The following is a 22,002-nucleotide window of genomic DNA, read 5'->3' on the forward strand; positions in this document are numbered from 1 at the left end:
CGTACACTTCGTTTATTATTATTTCCCTTCGACTTTTCTCTCACCTGATACATATCGTCGCTTCACATTGGCTTTCCATCTCACCCTCTCCCTTCGCGTTGTCATTTCTGTGACTTTCCCACTTATCTCTATATGTCAGAAAGACAGTCCGTCACCACAGTTAGCAATTTTCATCTTGTGCTAGACCATACGTCGACTGTCTCGATCGTGGCATGATAGAGCGTACTGCAGCATGCATTGAACCAGCTTCCCAACTCTTTCTCCGACGCCTCGAGCCTCCTGTTCGCACACACCGTGCGCTTGGTCCCTCTTTCTGGAAAAATGGAGGCAACCAGCTGGACGTCCCTCACTGGTGGCCATTGTACCTCAACAGCATCCGAGCTCTTCGTCCAAATCCACCTGGCGGCGAGTCCGCTCTACCATCCCCGAGACAGTCCTCGCTAAACGATCTCGTCGAGATCCCTCGTCGATCGCGAGTGCGAACCTCAACATCCGATCGATATTCTGCCGGTCCTCAATCCTCATCCTCTCGAACCTATACTAGATCCACGAAGTCTTCGCACAAAGCTGTTGCCGTAGCTATCAGGGAAGAGGAGCATTTGGGAGATGTACTTCTTCGCTATCCACAATCGGATCTTCCAAGACATATAATTGAGGACGCTGCAAGAGAAAGCGACGATGGTGCGGTTACCGCAGACGCGCATGAAGAGGCATGGAACGAACACTCCATTCAGGCCATCAGTGAAGCAGAAAAACACCTCTTACATATTCTTGATGTCAATAAGGATGTGCAGGCAGAGTCGCAAAGCGCTCATTTTGACCGTGCTTGGGCCTTGTTCAACCAGATTCCGAACCAGCAAGCTTACGCACCTGAAGTCTTCCATTTCCTTTCCAAGTCGAGCAGGAGGCGGGACCAAAGTCACGCTTTAAGTGCCTTCAGACTGATCGACGAAGAGCACAGGACTCGAGATGATTATGAGCGAGCTGTTCGATGCGCATTAATCGCTGGCAACTACCGTATAGCTTTGAGAATCAATGCTCGCGCCACCCAACGGAATATGCAAAAGGGCTGCAGTGTATTCCTCTTATTGCATGCTGTCTCAAACCAGCTCTGGAACACTGCTGCTTCAGTATGGGACACCTCTTTCAAACGAGTTCCTTTTCGCGCAGGGCAAACATCTCCGACTCGCCTTGCCATTGCAAAGGAGATAGGCAATTACCGCGATCTACCATTCGCAATCTATCAACTCGGAACAAAGCTGCGGGAGCGGGCAGCAGTCACCATGAAGCATTCAGGAATTCTCTCAACACTATTTCACGAGCTTCTGAATGCCCTAGTCAGAAATGGTACACTTATGAGCATTGTCACACCGCAAGGACTGCAGCATCTGTTTCAACTTTCGAACGACCTCTCCCTATCGAATCCATCTCTTTATGTCACTGCCATCCACACCATCAACAAAGTCGCCATCAGACCGGACAGGGGAACTTTGGCTGATCTCGTGTATAAAACACTTCGGTCAAGTTTCCCGGAGGTACCTCCACGACCCCAGACCTTTGGTTCGTTGCTGTCGATACACTGCCGTGAAGGAGCTCTCGTTGAAACGTATAACCGCTATCTGGACGAATTTTCAAAATTCCACGGTGTTGCAGATCAAAAGAGTTACCAGAAAGTCTTGTCAGCCCTGGCTGCTCAGGGCGACGTCGACGGTGTCCAGCAAGTATTCATTCGGCTTTGTCAAGCCCACTCCCGGCCTACTGATGTGGCATACTATACGCCTCTCCTGTATGCATATGCTCGCTTGGGAGATGTGCAAGGGACAGAACAGGAGTTTCAGTCGATGATCGACCATGGAATACGCCCGAACTCTTATTGCTGGAATATCCTTCTTTATGCCCACTCCAGATCTCTCAAACCTTGGCGGGCTTTTGAAGTCTTTGACAAGATGAGGGCTGAGGGTGTTGCGCCGGATGCGTTCACCTTTACAACCCTGATGGGTATCTTCTCAAGAATTGGTGACACCGATACTGTGCTCGATATCCTTGAGCAAGCCCAGCGAAATAAAGTACAAGGGTCATATGGACTGGTCACTGGTCTGATACAAACATACTGTGTCAATGACCAAGCGGAGGCCGCCGAAAGGCTAGCTGAAGCAGCCACCGCTGCCAATCTTCAGGGTTCGCCTGTCACAATGTGGAATTATCTACTACGTCACTACGCCTTCGCAGCAGATTCTGATGGTATGCTCCGTGTTCAGAAAAGCATGAGTGCACTGGGAGTCGAGCCGGATGCCATGACTCACGCTGCGTTCATGACAGCGCTCGTGGTTCTGAACAAGACTCGGGATGCGCTTCAGATACTCAGGACTTTGAGCTTGAGTCAGACACTTGCCGCCACACCCTTTCACTATGCCATCATACTGCACGGATTCGCAAAAGAAGGTGACAGAAATATGGCCAATATTGTTTACCAAGAAATGGTTGAGAGGTTTCCTAGGATCGGCGCCAGTCCACGCCTTGCGATGCTACATCTTCAGGCTAGTCGAAATTCTATCTCAAATGAGCGGCCACGATTTGCTGCTCAGTATTTGGAAGAGATCCTACACGAGCTCTCGACGCCGGATCGAGCAGCACGTCAACCACAACCCGGTCTGCACCGCCGTCGAGGCGTCGATGCTGTGCCAACGGTATATCTGGAGTATCTTATTGACCTTCTTACGGCAAGAGGTCAGATCAAGCACGCAGAAAAGCTCATTCAGAGATTCCAATCTCTCGCTCAGTCGTCCTACCTCATCTTAGGCGATGCTGCTTCTACCTCGATCCAGTTTCTGACTAGGCGCTTGATGGTCTCAACTGAAAATCATGCTTGGGAGGAAGTCGAGGCCACTTGGAAACAAATACTTGAATGCGGTATCCAAACAGCAAGAAGGTTCTCCCGTGCAACCAGAAAGCAAGTCCCTGGGGAAAATACGACCACTGACACCCAGCAACTTCTGCCGCTAAGGCCAATAGGTCTACCCGACTCTTCGCTGATCGGAAAGGAGGACTTCTCGTTCGAGTCGATGATTCCACAGAATCTGCCGCCCTCTGGTCCATTGAATGAGCCCGGGCTGGCGATCCTTCCCTCGCAAAAATACATTTTCGAAGCACCGTTGACACGGTACCTGCACGGTTTGTCCGTCCGCGACCTCCAATCTCGTGCTGTAACCCTCGTGGCTGAGCTAGAGGCAGTTGGTTTTGCATTGACCAGTAAGAATTGGAACATGTATATTCAAACCTTGACACTGTCGAAAGATCAACAACACTGGCTCCTTGCTTATGAACTCTTCGAGCAGAAGATGATTGCCAATACTCCGCCATGGTCGGTCTTACGACGTGGGAAGTGGCTGTCATCCAAAACATCCCAGGGATCGCCTCCAATAATCGTTTCCCGGAAATATATTGAGAAAAAGGATCCGGGGCAGCTGATGCCAACCTATTACACTGCAGTCCACCTTGCCAGCGTCCTGCTCAAAGCAAACAGACTTGCCGCAGAGGGCGACAAGGCCACATACACCGCTCTCCGGAAGACCGCTCCCCAAACCTGCCGCTTTGTCCAAAGCATGCCCTACCATAGGGACCGAATACAAGGGGTGCTCCTTCGTGGGAGAAAAGTCAGGGCAGATCCGCCGAAGCGTCCTCGGCAATCCGCAGAGCCGGATCGGTCTGGTGTATTGGGAAGTAAATCACCGGCAGACCACATCCCCGTTACAGAACTCGTCGGGTTTGAGGACGCTATAATACGCAACATAGGCGATAAGAAGTCATCTAGTGCCATGACGGAAGCGCATGAGATACACCAGGCAGAACTATATGAAGGGCAAATCCCTGTCTCCCCGAGCGTGAACTACAAACAGAGGGACCTACAAGATGCAAAACAAACCAAGCGTCGAGAACAGCACAAGGAGAGGAAGCACCTTGGGATATTGGAGAAGATCCGACGTGATGTGTCACTCCCACGCACAATTAGCGACGCATACATTGGTCATCCAACGATTCCCTCAGGAGAGAACCTGGCTCGGACAGGAACTCCGCGCTCAGGAGGACGAGGTCTCTATAACCCTGTTGATCGACGTCTGGAGCAGAACGCTCTTACCAAAAAGGAACTCCGTGAGCAGCGACGGATGGTGCCGTTACCAGTTCACCCGGACTTCAAGTAACTGCCAAGATCCTCGGTGCGGATTGCTTGTATGTGAGTTTTGACGGAGTGTGTCACATGTTCACTCTAGACCACTTCAGGACTAATACAGAAATATGATGTGATTCAAGGATGGAAGATCGTTCAGGGTTGTCCAATAGCCATATCTGGGTCGAGAGCGAGGAAGAATGGGGACGTCGAAGCGCTTATTATCAATACCCCTAGCCGCAAGATTTGGAGAGCAATCGAGCGGTGTCGAGATAGGACGAGGCCTGGCAAGATTAGTTACCTGATGCCAAACCTGCCGAGGTAGATAAGAATGAGTTACCGTGGTGGCGAGTTGTAGGCTTTGTGAAACTCGAGATATCAAGACAGAAAGTTTGAGTGCTGGTGTGATTTTTGAATGAACCAGGGTTTTTGCGTCGTCTTCGAGCGGTTTCATTTCTGCTTGGAGTCCCTGATTGTGGCCGCGGATTGGCTGGATGAGACTGACATAGTGTTGTTTCGAACTCTACCCCACCGATAGGTAATTATTCCGCATGGGGGGACGTTGGAGCTACTGCATCAAGCCGAGCAGCTAGCCGGATCTTGCCTCAGCTAGGTAGATATCGTGACTGGACTTGGTCTAACAGCGAGGGAGGCATTGGGGGAATGTGATTTCGCACGCTGACGTCGTTCCCACAAAGGAAACAAAAAAAAGTTATCCTTGCATCTTCCGAGGTCAGCATCTTACTCGGAGATAGGACTCAGCTAGACGGGCAGCATGGGCACAGCGACCACGGGAATAAATGGCTCGTGCCTGACCCGCGTGGGCTGGATAATTTCAGACGTGTCGAGGCACTGGGAAATACCCAATAAATTTTCAACCGTGCGCTCTTTGCACATGATATTGATTGGGACTGCAGGAAGAGAGGCCACTCACAGTGAAATAACATCCCACGCCTTCGAGTATAAACCGTACGACAGCCAAGCGTTTTGTGCGTAGCGCTGCTGCAGCTCTAGACCGCAAATTCGATGGTGTGGGAGGTTTTGCATACGGGCAACGAATTAAACCTGGCCGAGGGCGAGGTCCGTCCCTTGGTTGGCCTAATGAACCATGTCAGTGGGAATAGTGGAAACTCTCGAGGTAACCAAACGGGAAGAACGGGGCATATTCCTGGAAAATCCAGCCACGAATCTGGGTGATTTGGGCCTCAAAGAACTGCCAGAGCGCAGTCGAAGCGGCAGAGACTTCGAGAACAAAAATACAATCTCACGAGCTCAGCGGATAGCATGACCACGAACGGGTACTTGCCCATAAGATTTGTGTCAGCGGTTATTGAGCACGGAGGATACCGCTAGGGCTGAGCAAAGGCCTGATAAACCCTCCTTTTGTTCATGCTTGGTTGACCGAGCAGCGGTATGATCACGGGGTAATGAGGGCGCCTCGAACGGGTACATACAGAGTTTGTGACTCGGAGGGTGTACAGCAGAGGGTCCGGTGACTCTGCACACAATCAAACATCGCTGGAGCACTGCGTAATGTTACCAGTCTCTTACTGCTAACAAGCATATCCCACCTTGGCTCTGGCCGTCAAAACTAGCGCCACTGCGAACTGTCTTGGAAAAGGTCAGTGCGAGGACTCGTACTCCTCACTCTGCTACCACCGTAGCGAGGATGGGAAGGCTTGGTCTAAGCTTTCTCAGTCCAGGAGGCAAAGGAGTCGGCTGGCTGCAGAGAGCGGATTGGACGGTGCCTTGATTGCGTGGGAGGCACGATTGCCAGGATTGGGAGGCCTGTGATCAATGGATTCGTTTAGCTGCAGATGGCCAACGAGGGCAGACGAGATGTCGGAGGATCAGGGCGGTAGGACGGGGTAGTGAGGAGCGAGGGCAAGGTGCGGGAAGGGAAAAAAAGTGGCCAGGCAAGCCAGGGAATGGGACGAGGGAGAAGCCTCAGGCCGAAGGACCCGTGGTGGATAGATGATCCTCGTAAGTGCGGAGTTACTGGGTGTCTGAGTATGAGTGAGTGAGAATGCGTGAGTGTGTGTGTGAGAGACAGTGTGTGTGCATTGAAAAAGTGGAGTGAGTATCTGAGTGAGGATGGGCTTGTGTCCAGTGTTGGTGGTGTGAAGGCGACAGCTTGGAGATGAGACGGGCAGGGCCGTGAAGGCCACTTTCGAGGCTTGCAGGGTGCGAAGGTGCACAACAGCGCTGTTTGCTGTTTCGCCGGTTGCTGCTGGCTGTTGGCCGCTGGCTGCTGGCTCCTCGCCAACCAGGGTGTTCTAGTTAAGTGTTAGGCTGCTGCTGCAGGGTGGGACCCCTGGAACCACCCCCCTCAGCTCCATCATGACTTGGTGGGCATCCAGCATCCAAACCAGCTTAGTTGATTCCCCTCTTTTTCCCTCAAGGCTACTGCCGCCTTCAGACACCAATGCCATTCCCGATCAGGCACCCTCCTCTGCCCATCTTGTTGGGCCCTTGTCTTTCAACCTCCACGCTTCTCAATGTGCATTACATTTTCTTTATCTACTAGAAGGCCGAATCCTCCCATCACCAGGTCTTGATTTTCACTCACCACACACACACACACACACTCACCATTACCCTCCTTCTCAGAAACACACCGAAGACCACATTTCATGATTCATTACCATCTTGAACCTGAATAGCTTCTCAGCCTCTGGCACACCCTCTTATATCCAAAGATACCTCAAACGTCAGCCGTGTCTGAGGATGAGATACAAGTCTGCCTGCGTGACCCTTGATTGACACCCACCACTGCCACACGGCTACAACCACCACATTGGTCAGCCCGTGGCCTTGCGATACCCTCCCCCCCAGAGGAAATATAAATCGTCACCCACCAGACCTACCAGACCTTCTTGAACGAATCTCTCTCCTCAGCCTCTCTAGTCACTGGAACCCTACCATCTCTCCTTCCATCGTCGTACAACAGACCAACAACAACATGGATTTCCTTCTCGGAGACTTCTGCCTGTCCTGCGATCGTCAAACTAACGGCACAAACTTTTGCTCATCGGCATGTCGTCTAACACAACTCGATCACTATACCCTTGCGTCGTCGACACCATCCTCCTCTCCCCGTGACACAAGTATCACCGCCTTCATCTCTTCGCCACAACGCCCTTCTCTTAATATTGCCACCACCGGTCTCTACCTTCCACCAGCATACGACTTCTCTATTCACCGGACCTCGTCGTCGAACTCGCTCTCCACCTCTCTGATCTCTCGCCCAGTCAGCCCCAAGTTGTCCGAACAAGCCCAAAATGATCTGAAACATTATGCGGGATCATTTGATCAGACTAGGACCTTGAAAAGACGAGTATCGATGCAGGGCAATGAAGAAGCGAAAGCCTCTTGGAGAGGGCCATGAATCGGTATATTATTCGACTATTGCTATGAATTACCACGGGAATATGATGATGACGACTCGGGCTGCTCACGTCGGAGCTTTTGAAGAGACAGATGTCCATTACCGGCTTTAATCTTCATTGCGTCTTAAGCATGGCTAGGATGATATGGAACAAAAGTTTACTGCATTTACATTGGCGTTGGTTTGACTATTATGAGAACGAAGAGGATTTGGGTAAAATACGGAGCGGTTTGCAAGCGTTTCTGGTCCTTGTGAAGGCTCACGAGTTGCGCATTTGCATGGCGTTCTTCGACAGTTGCTAGCGATGGACTTTTGCCACTGGTGTTTGGTCCATGTTCTGCATCAAGCAAAGCATCTAGATTCGACGGGGCGCAGGCTGGGACACAAGATTGTTGGGGTTCAATCGAGTGTGACATCAAGATGTTAACAGTATACAGGGCAAGAAGGAAAGCCTTGAAGACCAGGTTGGTTGTGATGGGATGGACAGGTGGATGGCACCAGACATCGAGGGAAGCCGTTCTTTTCTTTTTCCTTTTTTCTTGACGGCATTTGGCAGGAAATTGATGGATCAGGAGCACAGCACTCGCCTCCTCACTGTTTTTCTTTTGTCATGATTTGTCGATTCATCAAACAAAAATGGCGGAGAAATAGTTCTACTTTAGCATTACCATACGGGATCTTTGAAGCCATTGAGTTGGCGACCCGAGGCCTCTGACAGAAACAACGAGATTGACCAACACACGATTATTGTCTCTCCTGTGCCCTCCAAGCTACTTCTACATAGCTTGCTCAATCTCATCTCTTATTATCTCCCCATCAATCTCACTCCTTCGCCAACCTCTGGATCTACCCTCCCGCCGGGCTATCCGCTGCCTCTCCACTTTGCACTGGCAAAATGGTGTGGATACTTTCTCCGCTGGGCACGAAGAGCCCCCTCGTCGTGTCACTTTTCTGCGGAGAGCGAGGCTTGGTTCCCACACCTGTCCCCCATTGTTGGTCTCTGAGCCACGCTGCAGAAACTCAAAATCTCGCCTGAAGCTTTTGTTTTTCTGGTTCTTGTCACCCTTGTGCCCCCAGTGACCTCGTACAGTGACCATGGGCTTGCTGCTTTGGGAACTACCCCCCACAAAAACAAGTTGGCTCAACTACTTTTGACTTCATTATTGTCACTTGCTTGGTCTCCATCTCTGGCTGTCCGTCCATACATGCATCCTGGTGACTTCTCCTCTCCTCTCACTCCCTCCCTCCCTCCCCTTGCATTATTGACCGCCTGATCGATCGCGCCATCGCTGTCTTCCCCTGCGTGAGGGAGGATATTCTCGGTGCTTGCAGATGCAGGTGCAGGTGCAGGTACATGTACCTTGGTAGGTATGTACATATGTCTATATGGATACCGCGAAATGCAGGAGATAGATGGACGGATGGGGCACAGGGGCACAAGCAGCAAGAGGGAGGCCACTGGTCCCTCGTACGCTTACTTTCACTCTTACTCGTTGTAGGAAAATGATTTCCCGCGCGACAAGTACTTTGTACATTTGAGCTACCGGCCAGTCCAATTTCTCCACTCGAGACACAAAACAATCGCCCATCCCATGTACCGAGTAGGCAAGTAAAGTACCCCACACAAACACACACGGCTAGAGAAAACACGAGCACGAGCGACGAAACGGGGGCAAACGGCATCCAACGCACGAGGTACACAGCAAGTGAACACACACGGACACGCGCAATTGAGTTTCGAAACGGGGGGCCAAAAAAAAACAGGGAAAACATGGTCAAGTTCTAAACGACGAGGTACAATATCATTAGGGGGCCCATTACCGATGGAGAGTAGGTTTGTAGATACAACGGGTAACATAACAATATGGTCATCCGAAGATTCTTATGCTCCACAAGTTTTCCGTCTCATGCAACCTTTTCTATCGAGTATCCCCCGTACCTAGGGGTGTTGGAACAGGTATTATTTCGGCCCATCTATGTGGACGAGGGTGCATCTATCTGCATGCATCGATGCTGCTCGGAGTCCGAAAAGGAGAGGGGGCGGCAGAGGGAAGTTTGTATTTTACCTGCCTACCGCCCGCCACCTACGTACAGTATGCACATAGATGGGACTGGATGGGTACATGGGTACGTCTTATCCCCATCATGCCTTCGTGCCCTGTACCTTGCACTTCGTTGAGTCTGTGGAGTGAAGAACCTACATGTGTACATACCTCACGTCCTGTAGGCGATGCGACATATGCATGAAAGGTGCGGAGTACGCACGAGCTACGAGGTACGTACGGAGTCTGTCAGAAGCCAAGTCCTGCCTGTATCGGACCTATCACCTGGGTACCTAGGGAGCTGGGCTGCTTGGGCTACCACAGCGCTGGGCAAGTACGGAGTAGGTAAGGGACCCCGCGGAGAACCCCAATAAATAATGTTTGAGCCTGCGGGGGGCAGGGCCTCCACAAGGAGGAAAAGAAAAAGTACGTTGCAGTTTGAAAGAGGTTGCATCTACCGTACGAGGTAGAGGCTCTGAGATCCATGTATACTATTACACGTAGGTAGGTAGGTAGGTAGGTAGATACTCACATGGCACTATCACCGCCATCTCATTTCCATTCCCATTGTCATCAACTCATCAACTCATCAACTCATGTACGAGGTACTCATCCTCTCGCCTAGCCAGCTGCCAGCCTCGCAATGCACCACCATTTTCATCCCACTATTTGATGCCTGGTGTAGGCAGGCAGGCAGGCCGCTGAGAACCTCCACACACATACACCCTGCACACCCTCCTGGTGCTCCTACAGTCTTCTATCTCTTCTCTTGCCTTGCGCATGACTCACTCGCTCAACCCCCCCTTTCCTCGCTACTCTGTCAAAGATTCAAAGCCACGGCTGAACACGTATACCTACCTACCTGCCTGCCTACGTTCGACACCATCACCTTCCTCACGATAATCAATTTCTTTGCGCTCCATTAGTTTCCAGCCCCCTCGCTTGCTCTTTGCACCTTGCTCCTTGCTCCCTGGTCACCCGGTCACTAGTCACCTAGGTTGTCACTGCTGGTCACACAGATCGTTACAAAGTAAGAGCGATCCTGGCCCCGGATGTGCACGCCGAAGTTCGTGTTCATAACCTGATTTTGAAACCCCTCAAAAGGGCCGCTTCCTGCCCTAGTTCCGAGCCATTTCTCCCCCTTTCAACGTGGGCGAAGAAACAGAATTGATCGAGGCCCTTGTTGGTCACTTGTCACTATGATTATCTTGTTTGTATTTTCTTCTCCCCTTCGAAGACCTACTTCGTACGTACAAACTCCCTCACCCCCTTTTTCCAGTGTTTACGTAGTTCATTCCTCGCCGCCTCCGTCACTTGACACGGCAGAGACAACTCTAACCCAACGGACTCACCGCCACCAAATTTGCTTTTTCCGCTCCACCCTCCGTCCCATGGGGCCGCAACAGTTTTTGCGGGGTAGCATCGTCTAATTCCTGCAGATGACCGCTTTCTGCGAAGCACGATAGCCTGGATAGCATGCAAGGAGGCCGTCCTCGGCGCACTCGGCGCAGGTCCAGACTCTCCACAAAGTGCAAAGACTGGAGTGAGCCCACCAGCCGACCAACCGTGGCGCCCGTTTCAACCCCCATTAACGAGGACACCATCACCCATCGCCCAGACGCCGCGGGTCTTGAGCACCACCCCTTTCCAGAAGGGTGCCAGTGCATTCACAAAGGTCTCAGTAGTGGCAGCTGGGGATCGAACTCCAGGTTTTCTCTCGCCGAGTTGGTGTCATTTCCTGGGGTTTCGGCACTCCCTAGCCGGGGTTGATGCCAGTGCGATATAGGGTCCTCTGATTGTTCAAGGGGTGTGCTTGGTTGCCCCTTGATTGAATAGGTTTGAGCAGGAGGAAGCTCTCGAGAGTGGCGGAGTGGGCAAGAGATCACGCAATGGTTGAGAAGGTACTCGCAGTTCGCCGACTCCTTGCGCTCCTTCCTCACCCTGGCTTCTGTCAATGCCGTTCCTTGACGCCTGACGGAATCTCAACTGATCCGAGTCACAGACTCCTATGCACTTCCTAGAGACCTGTCCTTGACCTCCGCTCTGAAGGCGCTGCTCGAGTGGATAAGTGTATCAGTGTCGAGGGACATTGTTCTTGTCTCGCATCGCTCGCGCCGACCCTTTGACAAAGGCCGTTCAAGTGTTAGTGTTAGTGGACCATTGGCAGTCCCGCGTCAATCGCTTCCTTAATCCTTGGGGGAGCAGGGTTGCTTTTGGTCTGCAATCGGTGTCCAGGAAGGCGACTTCTCCAGGGTGCCAGCCACGGCTTTCACCCGTGTTTTCGCGCTGGAAATCTGCTCGGGTGGGTATGTAGACGGGAGAAATGGACGCCATCGTTTTGCAGCCGAATCAGCCTCGCTAACACATCGCTGAAATGAGAAAGCGGTCGCTTGGGACACCCCACGCTAGCCCATCACGAAACTGGACGCTGTTCCTCATGCCCCTTTCAGCTCGGGTCCATCAAGAAAACGACTTTTGCTCGCCTGGGCTTCCCTATAAAGAAAGGACATGGGACGGCACACCCCGAGTTCTCTTCGCTTGTAACCTTGCTACAAGTGTCGGATTTTCCCATCGTGCTGTATATTTGACGTGAAACCGACCACTTCAGCCAGCCACAATTTTCCACAAAGCCCGATTCTCACAAATACGGCCACTGGGAAGACCACCCTCGCCCGCGAAAGATGGTGCAAAGGTACGAGTATCGTATGTAGCGGGTCTTTCAATCTTGCACATGGGATCACCAAGGTGATTTGCCAAGTTCATTGCTGTCCGAGCTTGAGTCCGCATTCTACAGACGTGAAATCAACCACCCAGCCGATGCCCGCCTCCTTTTCAGCGAAAGATACTAGCTGTGCTCGACCATGGCTCATGCCATTCGGGTTTCATGGACGGGGATCAACCTCCAATGAATCGAGTCTTCCTGGATTCAGATTGAGATGCGGTGACTCTCAGGCCGGACCAAATTATCAGAAAGGGGTGACTACTCATTGATAACTCGGCGATTTAGCAATTGCACCTGAGTGGAACGAAGATTCCAGAGCACAAGCGGAGAAAGATCAGACCTTGTGGCACATCCATGGATCATTTTGGACGCAAGGACTTCTCTCGTGTCGAAATCTCGGAACGTCATTGCTCCTGTCGTTCGTGTGATAGACGCGTTCCGGACACCTGAGAATCGCCCAGCAATGTCCGCCGAATCACATCTCCACCACTTATCAAGGACAGTCATGCGTCCAAGCCACAGCAGTCTCGACAAATCGCAATGGGATAAAGACCTGGTAAGACCACCAGAAGGGCACTGGATCCTGAAAGTCGTATAAATCATCTTGCCAGAGGATCAAGTGGCCGGAAAACTGGATCAACTGTCGCACATAATCAACAAGACCGATCTTGAAGGTGGCCAGGCTAAGGAGCGGCTCAAAGCACAACCGCAGAAGATCCTGGCCAAAGCAGTACGTTCCATGTATCTTCGAGTCCGGCGTCGCTACGCCATTTTCCTGTGGCATGGGCTGAGCCGCTGCATAAGCTGGCCTCGTCACTTGCTTGTCGGTGTTGACTTGATCTGCATTTAAACATTCGAGATAGGCTCGAGTCAGTTGGACCGAACCGCCCAGCCCCTGAAACAATTGCGCCGCAGCCTGGGCTTTGACACAGACCTGGACGGGGAGAATGATCTGAGCCACTCCAGATTCTGTAACCTGCTCTTCAACACAGAAGTCGATACCCAAGTGGGTGGTGAAGTCATGACCTTGATTGCTCGCGAATGTGTGAACAAACCGCAGCATCGCCATACTGAGGGCGGATTTCGGCTCCAAGAGCTGGTAGCAGCCAGGATGTCTCGACCGGCTGGCAGCAAAGGCTCTGAGAGAGCCTCTGACAATGATGGCAAAGGTGTGGTATCTCTCCAGTTCGTCCACGTCTTGTTCCAGCTTCCAGGGCATCGTGGTCGTAATGGCCATCTGGGACACTGTATTGTATGTTTGGCTAAGCGTCCTCCGTGGAAGCACAGCCCGGGCCGAGCTGGCAGGAATCCCATTTTGGTCCAAACTATGAAGCAAGTACTTGCGTCTTCCTCGCGCTTGGTTAAGCACATTGTGTACCTCGTCTCGTGATTTGACATAGTGTGTTTCCGGTACCGGTAGTCCTTGGCTGGCCATGTATAAGAGAAATGCTTCCCTTGTCGCGAAATAGGGGACATCATTCACCCGGAGGGCGAAACATTGGCACGGGCTGTTTTGCTCTATCACACTTCTCGCCTGCGCCTCTGTGCTAGGATCTGCACTGCCCATGCAGTTGATCCAAAGATCAGCATGTTCTTGCTCAATGATGCGGACCAAACACGCGATGTACTCGACGTGGCGGCTATCGTCGGATTGGGATGGGAGGCGGTAGAAGCGGCTCAATGCATTGGAGAAGCGCACGTGGATAGGGAATCCATCAGGCTCGTAGTCAGCGCCAACAACTTTATGACCTGTGCTATGAAATGCCCTAGCCAGTCTCAGCCCGTGAGGCGTGTTGACCCCGGTGATGAAAACCGTCCTCGACCGGAACCCTGGCACCCTTTTGAGACGCTGATGGACAGATGTCCTTGGGAAGAGCGATATCCACACGAGGTTGAAGATTAAGAGCAACGTCGATGCTGGAATACAAGAAGCGGCCACTGAGGCAAAGAAGAGATACTGGATGGACACCATCAGAGGCATGGCCAGAGGCTGACAGATCGAGTGGCCGACGACATCGACATCGAGACCAGGAGACCATCAAAAAATATTACATCAAAAGATATAAAGGGTTGTGTTGGAGTTGACGAGCCACTGGTCAATACTGGGTAGGCAAGTAGGCAGCATGGATAGACGATATCCGATACACATGATCAACACACAAAAGGTCTCTGTTGAACCCTTGTCGCTGATTGGATTGGGTATCGCAGGAGGACTTGTCGGTGTAGGTGGTAGGGCCGATAACCCTGGTAGCGGCACCAGTAGAGAGGAGGAGGGGAGGACATGAGATTATGACGACAGACAAAATACAGTGACGATGATGACAAAGAGAGCGATTCTGACGTGGCGTTTGTGGTTGGAGTTGGTTGCCCGTCTGACAGCGTGGATTAGGTGCATTGATATAGGGCAGCCATGGTGACCATAGGCGCAATTCGTATGAAGAAGGTGGCAGGCTCCTTTTGGTCAGACCGAGGGCATTAATCTCCGAGAAGCTGTGGCTGGTGGTGCTCCTCTGGGCGGATCACCGACGGACTTTAACTGGATGGACGCCCCAAGCGACCAGATTTAAGCTCATCCGATGGCGTCGCTAGCGAAATGGGTTCCCAGATGCCAGGTGCCAGCATCCAATAGCCCGCTTTCTTCTGCCTAGTGGGCTGCACGAGCTTGCGCCTCGCCAACCCTTCCAAGCTGAAAACACAAATTGTTCCAGTAGGTACATGTGCTACGGGTGCCAATAGACACAAACATCGTCATCATACGAGTACACACTACTTCTCATTCATCGGTTTCATCCCTCCTTTCACTTCTGGGTTTGGCTCTCGTCGGTATTTTCATCTCCATTCCCATCCTCTATTCATCGTTGCGCATTGATCTTCGTGCTTCGTATCACCAGAAGCAAGTCGCGCGCCTGTGCTGAGTGCTACACTGAGTGCTACGCTGAGCGCGTTGCCGCCCAGTCCAAGTTGACAAGAGTGTCAAAAACGCGTCGCAATCATGGCACACCAAGGACAAGCCGCTGATTACTACAATCAGACCATGGGCGGCAGTCCATATCAACAGCAGAACTATCAGCAATATCCTCCTCCCAATAATGCGCCGCCTCAGCATTATCCGCCGCCTCAGCAACCATACCAACCGCAAGAACCCAAGTATGGCGTTGCACCTCCCACTTACGGCGACAACTTCATCCCTCCTCAAGATGACAAACAGACCTTTCAGCAGACGTTCAAGATCCCCAAACCTAAATTTCACGATGTCTGGGCGGGATTACTAGTGAGCACTCCAATACTCTATGCTGCTACGGAAACCCAAGGCTCACAAGCTATAGCTCATCGCAACCTTCTGCGGATTTGTCGCCGTTTCGGGACTCACTCTGTACCGCTACTCTAAATACCAGAGTTTCAATGGAGGAGGGATTTATGGATCGTCAAACGACTTGTAAGCTGTTGTCGTCTTCTGAGAGATCTGGTTGAAGGTGCCACTCTCTGTCCATATACTGACGGCTTTTTGCAGTTCCCTAGACACTAATACCATTGTGCTCTTCGCCTTTATCCTGTGCGTTGGACTCGTCTTCTCCTGGGCCTACTTCCTCGCTGCTCGCGCCTTCACAAAACAATTCGTCTGGCTGACCGGTATCCTCAACTGTGCCTTGGCAATTGGCACTGCTGTTTACTACCTGTATCGACATCTGTGGGGTGCAGGCATTGTTTTTGCCATCTTTGCTGCCTTTGCCGTCATTTGCTTCATCAGCTGGATCCCGCGCATTCCTTTCGCCGTGGTGATGCTACAACAGACAATGGACATTGCAAGAATGAAGCGAGTACACGTATTCTTGGTCAGCTTTATTGGTGGCATCGCTAGTGTTGCATTCGCAGCATGGTTCTCTGTCACTCTGGTTGCGATTTACACATCCTACATGCCGGGCAATACTGGCAGTTCAGCCAATCCGTCATGTCCGGCTGCAGGCTGCTCGAGCGGGAAGGTTATCGGGCTCGTGGTTTTTGTGACCTTTGCGGCTTACTGGATCACAGAATGGCTCAAGAACACTATTCACACAACCATTGCCGGCGTCTACGGTTCGTGGTATTTCTGCGCCGGCAAGCCAGGTGGTATTCCTCGGGGCGCAACCGCCGGAGCTCTGAGGCGGGCAACGACGTACTCTTTTGGCTCCATCTCATTTGGTAGTCTGATCGTTGCACTGATCAACATGCTCCGACAAGCCTGCAGTATTGCCCAACAGCATGAAGCCGCAGACGGTAACATCATTGGAACCATCATGTTCTGCATTCTTGGCTGCTTCATCAGCCTTTTAGACTGGCTTGTCCAATTCATCAACCGGTACGCATTCTCTCACATCGCACTATACGGCAAGGCATACATCCCGGCAGCCAAAGATACGTGGACAATGATGAAAGATCGTGGCATTGATGCCCTGGTCAACGACTGCCTAGTGGGCCCTGTCCTGACTATGGGAAGCATCTTCGTGGCATACGTCTCGGCACTGCTGGCTTACCTATACCTGGAATACACCCATCCGGCATACAACGACGGGCGCACTTTCACCCCCGTCATCATGGCATTTGCGTTCCTCATCGGTCTGCAGATATGCCAGACTTTTACGACCCCGGTTGGATCGGGAGTCGACACCATCTTTGTGGCAATGGCTTGGGATCCCCAAGTTGCCATGACAGATCATCCCGAGTTCTGGGAGCGGCTCGTGCATGTGTATCCTCGAGTCCAGCAAGTCCTCACTCACGTATGAAGGAGCTGTGAAGGGTGCTATGACTTTTGGTCTAGTGTGTCTCGGTTGGTAGTCGGGCTTTTTGGAACGAACGTTTGTCTTGTTCATTGGCGGCTCATTTCTTTCTGACACACGCCCGAAATACAAATATTACTGCCTCATATGGACGCACTCCAGCGCCCCCAGACACTTGCGCAATGACAGTCAGTGCGTGTTTACGCTTCATTCTAAGGAGTGACTGACAGACGATGATTTCGAAACACTGGTCTGGATTCAAATACAGATAAGCCACGCGGACAGGCACAACTGCATCTCGTCTACGGTACCTTATTTCCTTATCGTGACGAACTGGATCCACGTATGCGCACGAAAAGTCTTGGGCACTTTTCCCCGATCTCCGTCGTCATCGACACGTAATTCTGATGCTGATATAGTCGTACGGGACCAAAGACTATAGGATTCTGTCCGGTACTTTATGTCTCGTGCCCGACTTGGGTCTCGACATGCAGCCATAGCCACGGCAGACCGAGTGGCATCACTGTTCCTTAGTTCTCGGTGACGATGACAGACGCCGTACTTAACCGGTAATATCACAAAGCCCTCTTGCAAAGGCCGAGCTGTCGACCAGACTTTCGAGTCATGCACTGGCAGCGCGGATTTCATGCAGGTCGGTGATTCGCCTGTTGCAAGCATTGGGTTCCCTACTCCAATTGGTTACCGGCTGACCGACGGCTTGTGTAACACAAGTTATTGGTTCGATGGAGGATTTGCTGCCTTGCCCTTACATGTGTCAAGAAGTGATCGGCTAAGCAAACCAAGGCAGGAGATTAGAGCAGCCACTCGCTTGTCGAAGACTCAGGGGTATCCCAAGTTGAATTTGCTTCTCATTGGGTTTCACTGCCCTCAACCGAATGGGAGCCGAGAAGTCCAGCGTGGCACAGTGTGATAGGAAAGGCTCAGACAAGCGGATAATTCCTACTTTGGAAATGTGGTCCGAATGGACGCTCCGCCTGGTGGAAGTGTTGCTCCTCGGACTGCGCCACTGAGGATGAACGACAGGTTAAGCCAGAGATGCCCATCTCAAGGTCGTGCCAGTTTGCGTATTGCATCAATGAACAAGGTGTCGATGGTCCAACACGTCAGCGAGAAGCCCACATGTCTTTCGCCATCCTGGATGCGTAGAATCACCCACTGCTTCTCCAGTATCATTTGTCGCACCTCGAGGCAATGAATGAGGTGCAGATGCTGCGACGCAGGACACACCAAAGGGTAAATCGAAAATCCCCAACACCCTGTACCTTACATGTATAGCTAGCTGCATCTCTTCTTGCATGTCCTGCATGGCCTCCTGTCTACACGCAGCATGCTAATCGCGATCTATCAGCCACGACTTGAGGGATCTTTCAGCGTCTATCAAACTGCCACACATGTTGGTTTCGGAAGGGATAAAAATGAGGCATCAGATTGAAGCCACACGGGATACCGGTCGTTTGGTGGTCCGACAAGGTTCGTCTTCTCTCAGGTTACTTGGGCACGGGCTTGTTGCTGCGTTGCTGCGAGACTAGTTGACCACGGAGAAGCCGTGTACACATTAGATCACTGCGAGTAAGTGAGATGGCGAAAAGGCTTTGGAGGAGAACAATTGGATTTAGTCTATTAGCCACCAACCGGATCTCCGCCAGTCGCATTACGTATTGTAGGGGAGGAAGGCAATGGGGACAGCGCGGAGGGAGCGACGGCTATATTTAGTCGTCTGGTCACTTGTCTCACACGACATTTGTGACGTTATCAAGTAAACTTTGAGAGAGGAATATTGTCCGTATTGTCCACGCATCTTGCTTGGGGTATTCCAAATCACACGTGGTGCTTGGAAATAAATCATGTACCTCGCAGACCAAAAAACTCAAGAGTTCAAGACAAATGCTCGATTTTAGCCGCGCAAGCCGAAGCGATCAGCCACATCATGGTGGCGTTTTTGCCAAACCTGCAACTAAAACACGCATCATTCATCGGCGGGTGCTGAAAAGCCGTAACGTCAGACCGGGGTGTTGCTCTTAGGTGCATGATCGGATAGGAGGATATCGCAACGTCGTTCCAACTTTTTGTTTCATGTGCAACCGCCCAAACTCTTTTGACTACTTGATCGAGTCCGCTGACATTTCTTTGGGTCCCTTGACGGCCTCGATGAGAAGATGAGGGGGTGTGCGGCCGTTCGCTATGACCGACCGGGGGCTGGTCTCTTTGGGGGTCATGCGGTAGTCTTTATATGTTCCGTACTTGTACAGGGGCCGGGCTGACAGCCTTCCTTTCGGCGAGCGGATCAGCAGGGCTGTGCCTCGTTGGCCCCGATTTCGTACATAAGCTGAGCTTTGCTTGGAACGGAGCTTTTCGAGAGGAAGAGAGAGACGGAGAAAGAGGGAGTTCCGTTGGTGCCGTCACTTTGTTCGTCCTGAGTAAGATCTGGATTCCTTCATCTGGGGCGAATCAGCCATACTTCATTATGGTTACGAATACACCTCTCAAATTTAGCTTGATTTTCCTTTTTTCGTGCGATTGGTGGAAGCATCCAGCCTCCAGCCTCTTCTCCCCCTCGAACCCAAATCTCCTCAGGTTTGGAGGTACCGTGCTGCCATGGTTATGTCGCACCACCACCGCTCACCCACCAATCGCCTTGCCAAGGCGTCGCAACAGCAGATGGTTTGTTTGCCTCTGGTTTGCCAGACCTCGGTATGTCCCGACCTTTATTTTTCGTGGCAAATCTGGGTGGATGTGGTCTGTTTGAGTGTCTGAGAAAGGAGGAGAAGAGAAGCGAGCGAGAGGAGGTGATGGTGGCCTGTTGTTAGCGAGGCGTGGAACTTTTGGGGGGAGAGGGAGGGACGGATGTTTAGGAAACGCCAGACGGTAAATGCCTGCACGGTGAGTCGGGGAACTTTTGCTCCCTCATGGCCAACTACTACTTCTCTTTCTTTTTTTTTGCCTTTTGTCCATCCGTGCCATGGCCATTTTTGAACAATCGTGAGCCATTCCTTTGCCCCCAAGGAGCTGCCCAATGAAATGACTCATCACTTGGGGGACAAGAGGATTCCTTCTTGGAACCGCGACGGCGACTCGTAATAGTCATGTGGATTAGCCAAATATGGAGACATCGTCATCCCCCCTCCCCGGTTGGGAGTTGGTCTTCAGATGCTCGACACACAACCCTGGTTCCAGGCTCCCACGACAGTTCTCGTCAGGCATGCAGGTCAGCTGTACTTGTAACTTGTATGGGTTGATGGAACCTTAGTGCTATAAAATGCAGGTTGCGCCAACACTCCCCTCCCCCCTCCACACACCCCCCCTCTTGGTCGCTATGATCTCGCCGCAGTGTGGCGCATGATTTGCTACTGGAAGCCACGGTCCTGGGACAAGCTCGCGTTCGCGCGTCTACTATTTCCAAAAGGTCAGATACTTAACCTGGTGAGGCATACCTGATTTTCGAATCATCATGTTGCACAGCCTTGCAGGCAACAGAGCGTGTTGTCAAGCCATCTTCCACACTATATCTCCAGGCGATTCAAGGTACTTTCTGCCATGTCGCTCGCTTGAACTGTCATCGCGCCCAGTGTCCAGCTCAGCATCACCATCACTATCACTTTCACTCTCATCGGCATCAGCTTCAGCATTACCATCTCACATCTCCCATCCAACCACCGATCATCATGATTATGAGAGATAACTATCCAGTCTCGCCTCCAAGCGACTACGATACAACGACATACACATCGATATCCACATCCACGCCGGACCAGAAGAAAGCGCACATCACCATCATGGCAGAGGAGATGATCTCTTCGCTGCCGGAAACATCCGTCACATCCGTCAAGATTCAGGGAGCCTTCCGTCGCACCAGGTCACCCCCCCGCAACGAGCAAGGCCAGATGGTATGCGACCACATTAACTGTCGTGGCAAAAACCAAACATTCAAACGCGTCTGCGAATGGAACAAGCACATGGACAGACACGAGAGGCCTTACAAGTGTCGAGAGGCCGGCTGCGAACTCAATCCCGGATTTACCTACTCGGGCGGGCTCCTGAGGCACCAAAGGGAAGTTCACAAAATGCACCTGTCGACCAAGCAGCCGCTGTTCTGTCCGTTTCCCAACTGTAACCGGAGCTCGGGCACCGGCTTCACCAGGAAGGAAAACCTCGAGGAGCACAAACGGCGCCGACACTTGGAAGAGTTGTCCGATCACGGCCCAGGCGACGCGGCCTCGCAGCCTGTTGTGGGCACGGTGTCGAGCTCGACCATGGTCCAAGAGCCCGCAGTCAAGCGACGGAGGATCTCGGCGGCTACAGACATGCTAGGGTCGGTGCAGGGGCTGCAAGTACAGCCTCAGCAGCATCAGCAGCAACAACATCTACAAGTGGGCAGCGAGGTTGCACCCACTCCTATTGACAACATTGTCGGAAGCGCCGAGAGCCAGTTGATCCAACATCTCAGGGATGAGCTGCGACAGAAAGAGGATTTTATCCGCCGCCAGGCTGCCGAGATCCATCGCCTCCAGAATCTGCTACGCAGTTTGCCACCGCAGGCGATCTACCACATGCAGAGCCGGATGCCTGGCAGTGGCGTCGGCTGAAGCGTACCTAATTGCCCGGGAGGTTTCTTGTTCGGTCGAGCCGGCGTTGGTGAACCTGCAAAGGGAATAAGGAATAATACATTACGACACTATTACTCACACACAGTCACGCAGACACTCTCATACACACACATGACACAGGGAAGGATTTCTATGGGAAAGGAGGAGTAAGAGGTTAGGGCGGGAACAATATCGTCGCTGCTCCGTCATTTTTGTCTTTGCAAGATACCACGATACCATCGCCACGCAGGCTCATACGTATTACGCACACGCAACATGCATGCGCACGCGTACGCGCACCACGCAAGTTTCTTTGATTGTACTTTT

The 22,002-nt window shown here is 51.9% G+C and overlaps 4 protein-coding genes across 4 annotated transcripts; 3 read left to right on the top strand and 1 right to left on the bottom strand.

Annotated features, from left to right (window-relative positions):
- Positions 1–212: 212 nt before the first annotated feature.
- AYO21_08275 (hypothetical protein) lies at positions 213–4,199 on the top strand (the record flags this gene model as incomplete). Its single annotated transcript, XM_022658222.1, has 1 exon — positions 213–4,199. One exon carries the CDS (start codon positions 213–215, stop codon positions 4,197–4,199), a length of 3,987 nt encoding a protein of 1,328 aa, XP_022509495.1.
- An 8,611-nt stretch (positions 4,200–12,810) lies between these two features.
- Positions 12,811–14,298, bottom strand: AYO21_08276 (hypothetical protein; the record flags this gene model as incomplete). The annotated part of the gene is made up of 1 exon (XM_022658223.1): positions 12,811–14,298. The coding sequence occupies one exon, from the start codon at positions 14,296–14,298 to the stop codon at positions 12,811–12,813; it is 1,488 nt and encodes a 495-aa protein (XP_022509496.1).
- Positions 14,299–15,309: 1,011 nt separating this feature from the next.
- On the top strand, positions 15,310–17,077 carry AYO21_08277 (hypothetical protein; the record flags this gene model as incomplete). Its single annotated transcript, XM_022658224.1, has 3 exons — positions 15,310–15,588; positions 15,644–15,753; positions 15,829–17,077. 3 exons carry the CDS (start codon positions 15,310–15,312, stop codon positions 17,075–17,077), a joined length of 1,638 nt encoding a protein of 545 aa, XP_022509497.1.
- A 3,677-nt stretch (positions 17,078–20,754) lies between these two features.
- On the top strand, positions 20,755–21,675 carry AYO21_08278 (hypothetical protein; the record flags this gene model as incomplete). The annotated part of the gene is made up of 1 exon (XM_022658225.1): positions 20,755–21,675. The coding sequence occupies one exon, from the start codon at positions 20,755–20,757 to the stop codon at positions 21,673–21,675; it is 921 nt and encodes a 306-aa protein (XP_022509498.1).
- Positions 21,676–22,002: the final 327 nt, after the last annotated feature.

The sequence above is a fragment of the Fonsecaea monophora genome, assembly GCF_001642475.1.
Source record: "Fonsecaea monophora strain CBS 269.37 chromosome Unknown Scaff70, whole genome shotgun sequence".
Classification (NCBI taxonomy): domain Eukaryota; kingdom Fungi; phylum Ascomycota; class Eurotiomycetes; order Chaetothyriales; family Herpotrichiellaceae; genus Fonsecaea; species Fonsecaea monophora.